The 17,574-nt window shown below is 36.2% G+C and overlaps 1 protein-coding gene across 3 annotated transcripts in view; it reads left to right on the forward strand.

The window, feature by feature from the left end:
• LOC138697919 (uncharacterized) overlaps positions 1-17,297 on the forward strand; it is a 54,536-nt gene extending 37,239 nt beyond the window's left edge. For all 3 annotated transcript variants that reach the window (XM_069823518.1, XM_069823519.1, XM_069823520.1), the window contains exons 2-6: positions 5,186-5,290; positions 8,392-8,506; positions 11,398-11,483; positions 13,316-13,448; positions 16,865-17,297. In XM_069823518.1, coding sequence (XP_069679619.1) covers positions 5,186-5,290; positions 8,392-8,506; positions 11,398-11,483; positions 13,316-13,448; positions 16,865-17,019 — 594 coding nt within the window. In that variant the 3' untranslated portion in view covers positions 17,020-17,297. The remainder of the gene's footprint in view (positions 1-5,185; positions 5,291-8,391; positions 8,507-11,397; positions 11,484-13,315; positions 13,449-16,864) is intronic.
• Positions 17,298-17,574: the final 277 nt, after the last annotated feature.

A 17,574-nucleotide genomic window follows, 5' to 3' on the forward strand; every position in this document is an offset into this window, starting at 1 on the left:
ACGTCGAACGCTCTTTTAGTCAGTATAAATCTATCCTCAGAGACAATAGAAGAAGATTCACTTTTCAGCACTTGAAAGAAATGTTTGTAACCTATTGTTATGGTAACAGACAATAAAAATTGTGTTTTGTTGAAACTACATTGGAAGATAAGGTACGTCCATTATATTTTTTGTTTAGTTTGATTAAAATGTACCAATATTTAACGTACATAGTCATTTTTTTTATAATTTTAAGTCCATATTTAATTCCATATTTTGGTAAAAATCCATATTTAATTCCATATTTTGGTAAAAATAACTACATATATATTTACATATTTCATATATTTTTAGTCCATATAAATCCGTTCCCTGGTCATAACCAATAATCCACGTTGTAGGTAGCCTACGTATTGTGTTCGTTAAAACATTTATTATTTATCAGTTACCTATTTGTATGTCATGAAGGACAGTTTAAATAAAAACAAAGTAAATACCTGTTACAGTGTATTATTTTTTGCAGAGATCATATGTGTAAATGTGTAACCATTCCGATTTTGGATAATATATCTATAGTTTTTAATGCAAGTAATTCCATAATTTTTGTATTCGTGTATTTTTCTTTATATTTTTCAAAAGTTGAATGTTATATAGCATTTAAGTAGGTATCATGGTGTTAATTTTGCAAGATTTCATGGAGTATAGTAATCCTTTTGCAAAATATTCACTTCTTGAATAAATCCAGACTGTGTCGCTAAATTTCTGATGTGTTGGTGTAGATTCATGTGGCAGACGTATTAAGTTTTCAAGAAATAAAAGAGCCTTTTTAAATTTAATATAAAAAGCAATCTTTTCTGTAATAATTTGCATGACTGTTATTGGTGTTGATTTTACATTACCAGTGATTATTTGAGCCGTTCAGTGCAGAAATGGTGTAAGTCAAAATCAGGTATTGAGGTTTAAAACAGTAAAAATTCTGTAAAATACAGCGCAAAGCAGCAATTAATATATCCTTCGTGCTATTCACTGACTATTAATAGTTTAAATACATTCAATATTATCTGCCACTTTGCGCTGTATTTTACAGAATGTTTGCTTTAACCTCTCATTACCCATTTTTGACTTACATCACTTCTGCTCTGAAAATAAAATTAGGCCTACATTTTCTGAGTTAATTGAAGTTACAATTTTTTCAACAAAATTGTGTGTTCATTTATTTGTTCTCATCTACGTCATATTAACAGTAAGTGCATGTAAATTACGTATTATATAGGTAGGATAAGTTAAAATTAGGCATTATGTCTGAAAACTGGAAATGTAATGTAAAATGCGGTAAACTTGGCATAAAAATTTAAACCATACATCAGCACTATTTGTGACTCAAAATAATAAAGGAAATACCGGTTCTTAAGAAATGGAAAAATAATGCACTTCATATTAATGTTTAAATCCTCCCCTTTTCTTTATTTTCAAGTTTATCTCAGCGGCCGAGTTTACCCCAATTTGCGGTATGCAAAATCGTCAATTTCTCAGGAAATGGGGAGATGCGATATGCCCTATAATTTTGAAGCTACTAATTTTTACTCTTCTCGCAGGAAATACAAAGTTCCAATGATTCATAAATATATTTAGGGATGAATTGAATTAACCAACCACGCACGAACAATTATATTATTTCAAACCATGATATGTGATCAGGGCCATGATTCAGTTGTAAGGAGCAGAAAGAATTACGTTTATTCCCAGCTTCTGAAACTTGTAGATTAACTGCGTGTGAAATTCTTCCAGGATTCTAAAGTAGGATTAATAAGAACCATATACACTTATTGTATAGCATAAAAATATAAAATAAATTACGCAAAACCCGTTTTCTGATGTGTTATATGTCGTGTCACGGCCGACTTGATGTGCTCGCTTCGCTTCTCCTTTACCGGCCTTGACAATTCATTTTGATCCCTGTGTTAAAGCTGTAATCGAGAAAATATGAAATTCCCGCCAGATGGCACTAATTCCCAAGGTTCACTGAGGAATGTGTGTATGGTTTCTTGTACGATTATAATGATTAATATTGCGCTTATTTCTACTGGTATGTGAGTTTATTGTGATATGATTCAAAATGACGTATTGTTGTGTACTATTGTGTACTTCGAATAGAAAAAAAAGAGTGAAGGAGCAATATCATTCCACGAATTTCCGAGTGACAGGGAAAGATGATTATATTTCGTGACCAGAATATTGTACGAAATGGAAATATAAAAATTAGAGTTGTATCCTTCGAAGAGGTGGAAAAATTCAAATATTTTATTCTACTTTAGTAGGTTATTTTACGACGCTTTATCAACATCTTAGGCTATTTAGCGTTTGAATGAGATGAAGGTGATAATGCCAGTGAAGTGAGTCCAAGGTCCAACACCGAAAGTTACCCAGCATTTGCTCATATTGGGTTGAGGGAAAACCCCTGAAAAACCCTCAACCAGGTAACTTGCCCCGACCGGGAATCGAACCCGGGCCACCTGGTTTCGCGGTTAGACGCGCTAACCGTTACTCCACAGGTGAGGACAAAAATTCAAATATCTTGGAGCAACAGTGACAAATATAAATGACACTCGGGAGAAAATTAAACGCAGAATAAATATGGGAATGCCTCTTATTATTCGGTTGAGAAGCTTTTGTCATCTAGTCTGCTGTCAAAAAATCGGAAAGTTAGAATCTATAAAAACAGTTATATTACCGGTTGTTCTGTATGGTTGTGAAACTTGGACTCTCATTTTGAGAGAGGAACAGACATTACGGGTATTTCAGAATAAGGTTCTTAGAAAAATATTTGGGGCTAAGAGCGATGGAATTAGAGGAGAATGGACGAAGTTACATAGCGCAGAACTGCACGCATTGTATTCTTCACCTGACATAATTAGGAACATTAAATCCAGACGTTTGAGATGGTCAGGGCATGTAGTATGTATGGGCGAATTCAGATATGCATATAGAGTGTTAGTTGAGAGGCCAGAGGAAATAAGACCTTTGGGGAGGCCGAGACGTAGATGGGAGGATAATATTAAAATGGATTTGAGTGCGGTGGGATATGATGATAGGGACTGGATTAATCTTGCACAGGATAGGGACCAATGGCGGGCTTATGTGAGGGCGGCAATGAACCTCCGTGTTCCTTAAAAGCCATAAGTAAGTAAGGGAAAGATGCGAAAATGGCTTAAAATGATTTCACGCCGAGACTTTGTTTCTAAAGCAACTCTCCATCTTCAGTCGTTTGTAGTTTACATTTCAGGGAAGAAGATTATTCTAATAATGGGAAATTTAGACTATTAAAACCAAATGCTGTGCCAACAATATTCCCTCATTATCCTAGGTATAAGTGACAGATAACAGACGACGAACAATTATTAAAACTGATCTCCCTGCACCCAAGAAACGCAAATCTTTTAGTAATATTGGTTTTTCACTGTTCGAACAAGATGTTCCGAGTGGCTCAGCATCAGTTAATGACATTCCCTTCTTGCCAGTTGAAAATGACCATAAAGCGACGCAAACAGGCGTTGTCAACTTTGTGGATCTAAAAAGAAATAATTAACAGATTGCATGTGAAAATTACACGACTTAATCAGGTGTTACAAGAGAAGCAAGATGGGATAACGAAAACAACCGAAAAACTCCAATTGAAAGAGATCCGTTACATAAAAAACAAGAACATGTATGGAAAGAGACCGATGAAGGCAATATTCATGCAAAATTGATTCTAGATCAGCTGCTTAATCATCGAAAGATAATACCAAACAAGAATATATTAGAAAATTTGTGTTCAGAAATTGAGCTGTTACTGTGTAGATGCCCTCTCTTGCAATGCCAATTTGTGATGAAGACGGCCAAAACGGACTTGCTAATATCATTACTGTGAAATTTGTTAGGCCGCTTCCAGATAACTTCCTTCGAAGAATGCGGCTTATAATCCACTGAGTCGCAAAATCTTGAAACCATGATTCTTGAATCTGCAATATCAAGTGGAATGTATCAGTGCAGTGAGTGAAATTATAAAACTCAGTACAAGTTATGGTAAATAATTACCCAAGTGATTACTTTGAAACATCGCAGTTTAGCCTAGGGGTGCTACTCAGCGAATGAACTACAAAATTACGCCTCTGTCATAATGTTACTTAAACTGAACAGGTTACTATGTGGTACCTTTCCTGCTTTTAAACTCACGCTTTTACCATAATTAACAGAACTAAACATAAAAATACTTATTATTTTCTTATTTATTATTTATAAGTGTTATTATTACTCTTTAATCATTTATTTTAATTCATATTGAGTATTTCTTCTGTGGACACCAGAGCTTGGCAGATAGCGCCAAGTGGTAGAATTGAGAAATTATCCAATTTCAAGAAAATATTACTATTGTCAAGGCCGTATACAAAAAAGCGAAGGGAACATCAAGTCGGCCGTGATTGTGTGCACACTTTTAACTTGCCTGCCGCTAGAGGGCTACTGTCGCGCCAGCTGTCAAATGTTGGCATATTTTATACGTATGAGTTGCGCGACTGTATATATTAGACTGTGCTGATACGGTCCGCCGTGCGCTGGCCGCAGTGTGAAAGAAAAGCGCTGTACGACACTTCTTTCTCAAAAAAGCTAAAACTTGACATGGATACAATTTTAATATACTTTTCCGTCCAAAATCCTTAAATTTATGAAGAATCAGCGTTAAAGTTTAAATTTATATACTCTTTCTCAGTAAATCTAAAAATTAAAATGTATACAATTTGAAAATAGCCATATGTGATTATATCATTTTATAGAGGAAAACGAAATAATATATTGGAAAATAAGACATAAATCAAGAATTTCATCCAAAATCCAATACCGTTCCCCTTAAGGGTTTCTGCAGGTTGAATCCCCTTCCGTACACGTAGCTCTAACGGAGCTCAGATCTGTTCAATGGGACTAAGATCTGGGCTCAATAGGGTCCACGAATTTTTCCTGAAGCCCTCTTATCAAGTACAAGGTTATTTTGTGTGCTATAAATCTATGAAAGAGCCTCCCAGCTTTACTTCCCTCCCGCAGGGAGATATACTAAAGATTCCATCGTCCAGGGCAGGATGTCAACCCGCGAATTTCACATGAAACGGGTTGCATGGTAACTGCAGATACCGACAACGATGATTGTGATTAATATCAATGTATATGTTCACAGATGACATTCCGCGTGAAATGCGTTCCTGTAATAAAGAACTGGAGCTGCCTGTGCTGTTCCTGCACCATGAGAACTGCTGCACTAATCCTGGCTTGGCTACTGGAGGTAAGTAACTACACCAGTTGTAAGTGAGTATATCAAGCGTGATAATTTACGTAATTCTTCAGAAGAAACTTATTTAAAGTCTCACAAGTTTTGCTGACGATTGAGATCCTTAAACCTAGAGATGGGACCTCGATATTCGCGATACCTCGATACCTACGATACCCAGTACTATCGAAGCATGTCCAATACATCGGGGTAAATCCTCGATACCTTTTCGATACTTTCAATTTCTGCATTTCAAATTGTATTCAATCCTATATCCAAGAATTTCAGCACGTAGTGATTATGTTAAGATCCTCTCTCCAAAAGGCAAAAGTCATTGAACTTGGCACGGACAGCTCCCTCAATTAGTGACTAAAAAACAGAAATATACATGTTCTCTGCCCAATACAATGCATGTGTCACCTCTATCCTTTTTCTATTGCCAGTCAGTTCAATTAGTGAACACTGAAAGACAAAAACTGGTGGTGCGGGAAGAGTACCGAGTACCTTTCAGCTTATAGCTGTCAACTTGTCAAAACAGCTTAAGTTATAAGTTATAAATAACTATATAAGCAATACCGTAAATATAAAAGAAGAATAAACCGCAGATTCGTAGAACTAGTTACAATACTTGTAATTTAAAATAAAAGCAGTGATGCGAGGGGGTGAAAACGATGGCATGGATGAATATTTAATAGGATGCGAAACTGCGGTCAGCACCATCTGACGGAAGGGGGTTCAAATAAGATGATCAGCGTCCGACATCATGGGTGGTGAACATTAGAACTACGTGTTGGGTAGATTACCCAGAGTTCTCTACTTATCCCTTCGTTCGAGACGAACAGACGATGCTCTAGAAGACAAGATGGCAGCCAGAAACTTGCTAATGAGTGGACATAAAGTGATACTAAGTGTGTGTGTGTGTATAAGTAGTGTATGATAAACAGTGATGTTTATGGACGTTGTAAAAATAGTGTTGTTGAATGTATTGTAAAGTAACAGTAATATAATAAATTGAACTATCTAAGTAGTTTTTGCAGACTTTTCCATTGCGCTGTACACTAAATACCCTAAGAATAAAATCCCAATTATCTAACCTTTTGCTTTATTTTCTGTCTCTGTTCGGTTTTATTTTAATTGGGTAGTGTAAAATAGATCGTCTCTTTTATCTTCCTGTTGGCTCCGGTAAGAATTTTCAGTGGAAGATCTTGTGATAAATAAAAATGTAAATGTTTTATCTTAAACTGGGTTAGTTGAGAATATCAATAAGGGTGGGAGGGAAGGAATATTTTCTGCATAGTTTAACATTTTCGTCACTAGGTGCGCTGTTAAATGCATGGAATAATTAGTTTTTGTCTTCACTACTTGGTGCGCTGCTAGATGTAATAAGTTCTCCACCGTCCAACAGATGACAGCAAGATCAGTTTCTACATTAGCGCCTCTAGCACGTGTTACGGGAAACTCAGTAAGTTTCGCATCCTATTATACTGTATATTCATCTATGACGATGGTGTGAGAAGAGACGTACTGCCTATTGTAGGTCCTACAATAACAGTTCTTGGGAGAAGAAGAAAAAAAGAGTGCTATTCTTAATGTTTTCAAAATAATTAGAATTCACTTAAAAGACATACCATACTATACTTTCCCTAACATACCATATTATACTTTCCCTAACTACCACCACCACCACCACCACCACCACCACCACCACCACGGGAGTTCATCAGTTCAGCGCAAGAGAAAATTTTACCTGAACTGAATGCATCAGTTGAGCGCGGCGGTCAGTTTTGGGATGCATCAATTGAGCGCGGCGGTCAGTTTAACACGAGCGGAAGCAATTTCCCTTCCCATTTTGTAGAGACTTAGGACTCTCTGTGCATTGACAGGTAAGTATGGTTAAAAATGCTGCTCTCGTAAAAATGCTCGTACCGATAAATAGTTTAAAATATTTGTTCCAGCAATGAATTGTTCAATATCTAGGTCACTTTCTTGGATAATAGTAGGCCACTCTCACTCTATGTGGGAAACCAATTCTAGTAATATTTCCGCGTTTATATTTACAAAGTAATTCTTCCAGATACTGTTTCCTCCTTTTATATGTAGAATTGGCTCTAACAACATTCCCGTTGTCATTCATTTTAATAGATGTACTAATTTGTACCCCAATAATGATTTGAAGAAACAAATATATGAGGATGCGCAAAATTCAGAGAAAACGCTTTGTAGAACATGCACTAATAGTTCTGTCTGATGTAACAGTATTGAAAGCCCATATTTCAAATCCAGTTCTATGAAATTTGATACCAAATAATCAGCAAAGTCTGTGATACTTTCATTAACAGGTTGGTTGCTAACTAAATCTTCAACAAATGCATCTCCGACTTCATTTGGAGGAAGAAATTAAAGACCGAATACCCAGTGCAACCATTTACCGTTGTTAGTATAATTACCTTCATACTCATTAGGCAGCCTCAAGGACTGAATTTTTCTCCACCAAGCCTGACTTACACTGCATACAAATTTTCTCTCGCGCTACGTGTCTCTAAGCCAAGGGAAAACTGACCACCGCGCTCAACTGATATACACCCAAAACTGACCACCGCGCTCAAATGATGTATACCCAAAACTGACCACCGCGCTCAAATTATGTATACCCAAAACTGACCCCGCGCTCAACTGATGTATATCCAAAACTGACCCCGCGCTCAACTGATGTATATCCAAAACTGACAATTGCGCTCAACTGATGTATACCCAAAACTGACCCCGCGCTCAACTGATGTATATCCAAAACTGACCATTGCGCTCAACTGATGTATACCCAAAACTGACCCCGCGCTCAAATGATGTAGCCTATATCCAAAACTAACCCCGCGCTCAATTGATGTATAACCAAAACTTATCCCGCACTCAACTGATGTATAACCAAAACTTACCCCGCGCTCAACTGACGCATTTTTAATCCTTTCGCGCTCTATCGATGTACATCCACCATCACTACCATCACCACTGTCCCTGCCCCTGCACTACTCCTACTACTAATGATATGTCAAACTCATTCACTCAAATTTTATTAATATTTACGTAACAATAATAATAAATATTATTTTTTTATCCAGACGATCGTGGCCGCTAATGTTTTAATGTACCTGATCAGGATCTGCAGAATGGACACAGACGTCGGGAGCAACGCAAAAAATGAGATTCAGTATCAAAACTTGTACTCTGTTACAGGTAAGCCAATCTTTACTTTATTTGTCTTTGCAATATCATCACATATTTCGAGATAAAAATCCTTCACCAGATGCAGTCTGTTATTTAAATCAGTCTTAATATTATAAATAGTTTGGAGAATAACTTAGTTATACATAATCTTTTCCTAGACTATGAAGCAGCATATGATAATCCAGAGTTGTTAAGCAATTTTTATTACTGCACAAACCGGCATCAAAATTCTAAGGTACTGTTGGCTGTTACGAGTTAATTTGTTACATAAATTTTGCATAATTATGCTACAATTGTTCACATTACTTGTACTTTTCTGTTTATTGTAACTGCGTGTAACTTATACAATGCAAATTTCCATGAATACAAGACTATTGCTTTCACTTGGTATCTGTTGTTGTCTTTTAACTTTCACTACTGCACAAAATTTGTTCTATTACTGCACATATTGGTTTATTACTGCACAAATTGTGTATGATTACACATTAAAAAATCTGTGATAATCTACAGATGGTCAAGATATGGGAACCCATGCGAAGGCTTGTAATACCAAAAAAAAAAAAAACTAGTGGAATGATGTAAGATGTTATATAATGAACCTCAGCCTATTATTAAAAGAGGAAAACATCTGTCTAATAAAATTAAACTGGAGAAGGGGGTAAGACAAGGTGATGCCATGGATCCATTACTTTTTAACATGGCACTAGACATAGGATCCATATTCAATAAGTGTATCCAAATTCTAGCTTTTGCCGATGATGTTGTCATTACTGGAAGAAGGTTAAAACATGTAGAGGAAACATTAATAGCATTAGATGCGCAAATTAAGGCCCTGGGATTCAAGATCAATGTCAAAAAATCTAAGTAGGGCCTACATGAAAATTTCTATCAGCTATGAACCTCAAAATAATACCAACAACAGGAATGAAATTCTAAATGTGCTTCTACGTTGCTTAAATCACACTATCAGCAACACACAAAACAGCGTATAGATAACTATACAGTACGGACACTTCGCGTCGGTACCTTTGATGTAGCAGGACTGATTTCAATGACCTTGAAACCAGTTTGAGCGTGAGATTCTGCTTTCTCCCTGGAGTTGGCACTGACATCACACCAGTTAGCAGTCGACACAGCGGAAATACTGTATAACACATACAATTAATACATCTAGGTACATTATGCACTCAAAATAAATTGGCCCTATGAAATAATAAATCTGTCATTAACTGTAATGTCTAGACTCTAGATTTCCTGTATAATGAGAGTTCAGACGTTGACCCCATCAATAATCAATATACTTAATGATTTGATATCGCTGAAAATGGAAAAACAAAACTCCTATGAAAAGTAAAACCATATAGCCTACCTTATATTATATTATATTATATTATATTATATTATATTATATTATATTATATTATATTATATTATATTATATTATATTATATTATATTATATTTTATATTATATTATATACAAATATTAAACGAATCTGATACATAACTTTATATTGTATTATGTTATTTTATAATATAACTTTTTATATATAAAACATAAAAAATATTATTACAAAGTTAGTTTGTCACTAAGAAATAAGGAAAAGTTGTTAACCTGAATTTATTTGAAGCAAAGCGTTACTGGATTATGCAATAAGGTAGGCGATGTTTGGATTCTGTGTCTCAACTCTTACACTCAATTATTATCTTAGCGTATGCTCCATTACACTAACCTCTAGCGCTGAAAGTGGAACTAAAAGACGGCGCACAGAGAAACAAAACAGGAACATTCGCTCAGTGTCCATTCTTTATAATCCCTTTTCGCTGCACAAAAAACACACTGCTAGTCATGAGAGAATGTCGTCAGTGCCATCTACCGTAGAAACTATGCATTTCCGGACACAAAGTGATATGAACTTTCGTGCTCCATTTTCAGTCAGGAATCAACCCCTGAAGTTTGTCGATGGACTTAAAATTTACCCTGTATGTTTTGAATAGTAGGCCTACAGAAGGTGATTTAGAATTTCCAACTGATAGTTAAGTATTCCATAATATTATTATAATTAAATATTTCATAACATTATTTAAATGATACATTTATTGAAGAAATGATTAATCGATCTTCGGTTGCCTCAAATACAGCAACTAAAGTAATATGACAAAACAAAATTATCATTTAGGCCTAATATCAGAGCCTACATTTCAAGGCATTTAAATAGCGCAAATCCATGAAGTCTTTCCATTTTGCTTGTTGCATGATATTTTCTTGCATCTACTTTCATGTTATCCTGTTTCTCTTCAATATTGCTGAAGACATTAGGATGAAGTTTTTCTTTTGCATTGAAATCTCTTTTTATTTATTTCTAATCTTTTTCTTTTCTTCTAAAGTCTGTCCATCCGTCTTTTTGTTTTCGAAGATTTTAATATGTTTGAGGCTATAACTCTGATTATGATGACGTCGAAATATAAAAAAATGAACTCACTATAATAGACACTGCTTATATTAACAAGGCAAATGACCTTCGAAATTACGATTTTACTAGGATTCCTAAGGCCGTGATGACTTAATTGGGAATTAAATTAATTGATTTTCTTTCAAATGCTTATTAGTTTGGTGAAATGCAAACGAATTAAATATGATTTAACTTCTGTATTTAAGTTAAATGACAATTAGTTAATTGTGAATTAGTAACATGTTGGTGAAATCGGTCCATAATTCCGTTTGTAAATTTCTTTAGCTGAATTTGTGTATTTTGTCAAACTTTAGAAATTAATAAGACTATACTGTGTAACAGAGCTTACAAGCATTTGTAGGATTTTATTTATGATTTGTAAATTGTTACTTTGTAATTTGTTAACATTGTGTAACTGATACCGTGTCTTGAAATCTTTGTGTTTTAGAGACAAAGGAACAGTTGATAGGTGCAACTGTTGGATATGCAGCAAACTTGGTTCTTATTGGACTCATGCTGTTTGGAATTCATAAAGTAAGTACTCTTATAAACACTTTTGTCCATTAAAATGCAGATAGCAGATGTATTGCTCGTGTGAGGCAACACAGGACAAATACAAGACAAAGAATCCCTATCGGAGCCAGTTCAATTTTCACTTCTCTACTGGGAATCACGTCCTGTTCCATTAGATATTTAGGTATAATCGCTACCGCTGAGTCACATCGAAAAATCGAAAAAATCGAAAGAGAATTGGGAGGACAAATTTAAAAGGTACGCAAAACGCGTCCTTGCAAGGGGTTGGGGGCTGTACAAAACTAAATGTGTGAGCTCCAAGCCTGTTGGCCACTAGTCTCACTCCGGGTTACGCTGCTCCACTGAAGGAGCTCTAGAAAATTTTGAAGGGGAAGCCGAAATTGGACGTAACCTCTTAGGTACCACATACGCGAGGGGGACTGAGATTTGATCAAGTGATCACGGAACGGGAAGAGGAAGAGCTGGCTGGTGTTTGCCGTTAGGATGGCAAGACGCTGTCATCTGTTGTTCGATGACAAAGCATGTGAAGGCCGTCGGAAGAAGCGTCGTGAAATCTAAATCTGCAATTTGAGAGGTCCCTTTCCTTTCAAATTGCGACTAATTGAGTGACCTCGTATATTTAATAGACAATTTATAGGTTCTGAACTAGGGCATACGTCGTTTATATAAAGGGGAATATATATGGGGAAGGGCATATAGGTCCGTGGCCCATTTCTTATAGGGCTCATACCGACATTTGTCTTACGCCTGAGGAAAACCACGGATTACCTTGGGCAGGAAGAGTTGTCTCATATAAGAGACTAGCCAATTTGGCTATTACGTAGGAGGTGATTGTTGTCCTGAGCCTTGTTGAATCGTCTCAATTTCGAGACCAGCCATTTGGCTATATGATGGCTCAATTACGAAGAGAGGGGAGAGATGTAATTGTTAATTAATTTAGAGTTAATTAGGGAGATTCATGGGGATATGGGTTCAGGTCCGTGGCCCATTTCTTTTAGGGCTCATCCCGACATTTGTCTTAGCGCCTTAGGAAAACCACGGAAAAACCTTAGGCAGGCTGAATCACAGTGAGGATACTTAAATATATATGAGTTCTCTTTTGCGAAAATTATTCATAACGCCTAAACCAGACTTTGGTTATTCCAACGTAATCTGAAATTTAACATCTTCAACGTTGTGAACCAAATAGAAGTTCTATCATAAGAATATAGTACAGGACAAGGCTTAATGTGTTTTCTTTCCCTGATTAGTTATCCAGCTACTTATTTATGTTATGACTGGTTACTCATCAGCGAAAGATACCTAGAGAAAAATAAAGAAGCGTGTCTATTATTTGTAGATCTGGAAAATACTTTTCACAGAGTGAATTGGAATAAACTTATGGGAATCCTGAAGAAAGTTGGTGTGAATTGGAAAGAGGGAAGGCTATTAAGTAATGTTTATACAAAACAAGTCATTTTTAACGACGCTGTATCAACTACTAGGTTATTTAGCGTCGATGAGATTGGTCATAGCGAGATGATATTTGGCGAGATGAGGCCGAGGATTCGCCATAGATTACCTGACATTTGGATTACGGTTGGAGAAAACCTCGGAAAAACCCAACCAGGTAATCAGACCAAGCGGGAATCGAACCCGCGCCCGAGCGCAACTCCGGATCGGCAGGCAAGCGCCTTAGCCGACTGAGGTAAGCCGGTAGCGGTGGTGGTGGTGGTGGTGGTGGTGGTGGTGGTGGTGGTGGTGGTGGTGGTGGTGGAATATCGTCTAGAGTTTAAAAGTCTACATGAATTTTCCTAATTGCTTTATTTTAGTATTTTGCATTTTATTTACAGAAACGATCGAACTTCATGGTTCCCTACGTGGCATTGAACCTAATTGTCTTAACGGTGTTTGGTGTGATCGTCTTCATCCTCTGCATCTACTACCTGGCATTTCTCGCACTCCTGTTTTCAGCGGTTATTTTTGGTAACAATTCAAATTTTGGTATTTTTGCAATTTAGCTTTAACACCTAACTATCCATCTTCCCACACGCAACCATCGAGGCCCTAGATTCCTATAACGAATGAATGAATGATAGTTAAGGTTGAGCCATCTAAGGAAGATATCTTACAAATGAGACTCAACATATTATTTCCAATACATCAGTGTTATCAAGTTTTTTTTTTATTTATTTTTGCTTTCGTTAAGAATTTCCTTTTCAAGTCCAAATTTTCCAAAACTCAACTCCAACCAAAAACAAGAATCAAGGAAGTTATCACTAGTAATGAATGCAATAAGTAATTTTGCTTTTCCTTTCTTTTCCTGATGAAAAAGCCTTTATATACTCGTAGTTCCAAAATATGAGTGTTTATGCATTTATGTTATGGTATGTGAACCCAAAAATCGCATGACAGTTTTATAAAAGTTTACATATCTTAACAGGCATTCAGAAATGTCTTTCTCACTATTTTTAACATGTTTAACAATTGTTGAGAATCAGGACTAAAAAGCCGTTGCAAATTTTAGTTTAAGATACATATTGGCAATACTTGAATCAAAGTGTGTAAGTCTATTGAAACAGAGCATTAAATAAATATATTGGAGCAAGTGCGAATTGTAAAACACACTTTACGCCTGTTTCAAGAGTGGAAGAGTACATACGACGAATCAGCCAGCAACAATTAGATTTGGAGCCTGGGTTAATATTTTCCACGAAACTAATGTACATTACGGATGAATGTTGTATTTATTAATTAATGATATAACTGGGTTATCGTCTACAATTTACTAATCGTCTGTTTTGTCGGCTAGTATTTAGTGGAGATATTGATGAAAATCCTGCTATATCTGGGTCATATCTGATCTGTAAGTCACATACAACCCCCTGAAATAAGGGAAAAGTTGTGTGTGATTTCTTTGGGTCAATTTAAATTCAGGAAATACCACAGAGAGAACTCAGTTTCCTAACGGTTACAAGATATTATAACCGCTAAGAGGAAGGTCTTGTACTGACATTGTGACTATTGATCGTATGTTTGCTAGTCTCGCCAACGAAATTCCGTCGCTAGAGCCCGGATGTTTGGCAAAATGCCATTTATTACTGAGTTGGCATATAGATTTAAATTAATTTTGGGGCATTTAGTGGTGACATAACTAATATTTGTTTCACCTATTTTTTTAATTCATCTTGATTATACGTCTTGATTACACAACTTTTAACACTGTATCACTTCGGAATATGTATGATAAGAAATTTCTTGTGTTAAATTTTAACGTACCTTGTTAACATGTTTCGACATATTTTCGGTCATCTTCGGAACTGGTCGTTGTTGGTCTTGGCGCCTCTTGTTTCCTGTGTGGGTGCGTTCGTAGTGTAGAGTCAAAGAGTGTATGTGTTTTGAAATTGAGTTGTGTGTTGAGAATATCGTTGGGGGTGTGTTTTCGTGTGTCTGTGTATTTCATATTGTTCTAGTGTTTTGAGTTTCTGGCTTTTTGGTTGGATGTGCAGTATTTCCATGTCTGTTGATGTCTCTGTAGGTGTGGTTGGCATTTGTGGTGTGTTCTGCATATGTGGATGTGTTTTGTAATTTTGTTATGGCTGTGATGTGTTCTTTGTAACGTGTTTGAAATGATCTGCCTGTCTGTCCTATGTAGAAGTTGTTGCAGGTGTTACATTTGAGTTTGTATACGTCTGTGTGGTTGTATTTGCTTGTTTGTGTTGCTTATGTTTTGAGATGTTTTTGTAGAGTGTTATTTGTTCTGTATGCGATGTTGTAGTTTAATTTCTTGAATGAGGTTGGAATTTTATGTATGTTTTTGTTTTCGTATGTTAGTGTGATGTATTTTTTGTGTTCTTGTGTTTGTGTTGTATTCTTCTGTTTTTTGTGGTTTTGTTTTGTTTTTTAAGTTCCTATTTTGCCTTTTTTGTCTTTTAAAAGTAAATTGAAAGCTTATTTATTTGATATTTTAATTTATTTTAAGTACCGACATAATTTCATTGCCTTAAATTTAGCCTTCCCATGTGTCAGTTTAATGCCGGCTATGACTCAGTTTTAACCCTTTGCAGAACTTAAGGGCAACTGCCTGTCCGCTTAAAATATCCACCAGCGTATCGAAATGCCATTACTGAAAATTAGGCCTATAAATTATATTGTCCCTAAATACTGACTTAGGGTATATGAAACAAATATTCCAAATAATGATGCTGCACTTGTGATAGATATAAATCTATCTACAGTAGCTTGGTTCAAACATGTTCCAGTAACGTCACTTTATGTAAAACGAATTTTTCTGTAATGAAACTATTCTGTCTTCTAGAAAGCAGAATTTAGCAAGTATATTTAGTCAGCATCCGAAAACTGGTTGGAACCTCATAAGTGACACCAATAAGGCATCGCTTATGAGGCACCTGAGACAGGGGAATGTGGTAGGGTGTCCAGTTTCTTTTCCCTCCGTTGCACCCAACGTTGACTATAGTTCACTAATCAGACTTGAGATGCATGAAACAAATTGTTATTTCTCTGACACATATCGTCAAGTTAGATGTACTGCCTGATAGACCTAATACAATGCGAATATGTACCGTGTGGTAATGTGTAAAGAATAACAAGATGTGTTGCATAAATATATAAATTAAATGGTAAAAAATTTATTGTGTCCAGGCCCAGACATAGAGACCCAGGGTCCGTAAGTAGTTAACAGTTTCGGGCTTTTTTTTTTTTGTTGATTTAGCAAAAAAAAATAATAACTTTTTTTTATTACTCGACCAAGGCCAGTGGAGTCCTGCAACCCGGAGCCGTGGCGCTGCTGCTTCTGCGTTCGTAATACCGCATCGCGATATTCACATTACGCCCGTGGCTCCACTCACTTCGGTCGAATAATATCTAACGTAGTTTTTATTATTATTATTATTATTATTATTATTATTATTATTATTATTTCCCCTCCTGGTCGGGACCTTCTCAGAGGTTGGAGTCCTAGACAGTCCTAGGCAGCTGCCTAGTTTGCCTAAGCAGAAGTTCGCTAATTATGCCTCTTCTTAAACTTACAGAGCATTTGTCATGTTTTAAATTGCCTTGCTTGCCTGCCTATTGTGCATTTTTCTAGATTTACAGTGTTTTTTCGTGTTGTAATTGCCTTTTTACTTGCCTATTCTTTAAGTGTTAAAAATGCCTAAACATCCGAGCTCTGCTCATCACCTGTGTCAGAGGGTTTCGCCAGTGATAGGAATTAATGCAGTTATTTCGAACACTTCCATTTTTCTTGACACACCCATTCCACAACCACTTGATTGTCACAGGATCATTACATTTCTGCTCTGACCAGTTTCTGTAGGTATGTACTTAATTAAATATTTACAGTAACGCTGTCATTTGCTAATAATGGTCTATATTGCTTTCAGGCATCTCATTCTTCTTGTGGCTGATTTTCTACAGTTACTATCGGCAGTTGGAGGACGAGCGTGAGTCCAGAGCGAACACACAAGGGATCAATTATAACGACGGGAATAAGCCCGATTACTATCCCACAGCCGGGAAACCAAATTTATTGGCCTGAATCTGGATGCTTGCTAATTTTTGTCTACATTTCTACCACGTTTGTTTCAGTCAGACGTCTCAAAAGTGAGACTCCTTTAATTAAAAACCTATAAGCAGCGGTTCTTAACCTATGGTAAGCGTACCACTGCTGGTTGGTACTTGAAGTGTGAAATAAAAATATAAATTATCATAAAATATAAAACTTTATAGATACTGTCAAAGTTTCAAATAATGTAAAAGTGAGTAAAATGATTTCTATAATGTATGTTTTAATATAAAATGATTTTGATAATAATATTAGTTTGAATATTATTTCTAATTGTTGGGCAATTTAAATGCTTTCACTGCTTGACAGATATATTTCACCGCTTCAAACAACTGATAAAAGCCTAGATCATATATACCCAGATTGCTCGGACTCATAGGCTTTGACGGTAATACTGGTGATAGACTACAGCCACTAATCGCGATTATCGACCTAATCGCGATCGGGTTTGTAGTGTGTCACCGTCCCGATCGCGATCAGGAGCTTAATCCTGTTTCCAGAACAAGATAATCGCGCTGAGGCACGGCC

Source organism: Periplaneta americana, chromosome 4, assembly GCF_040183065.1.
Source record: "Periplaneta americana isolate PAMFEO1 chromosome 4, P.americana_PAMFEO1_priV1, whole genome shotgun sequence".
NCBI lineage: Eukaryota > Metazoa > Arthropoda > Insecta > Blattodea > Blattidae > Periplaneta > Periplaneta americana.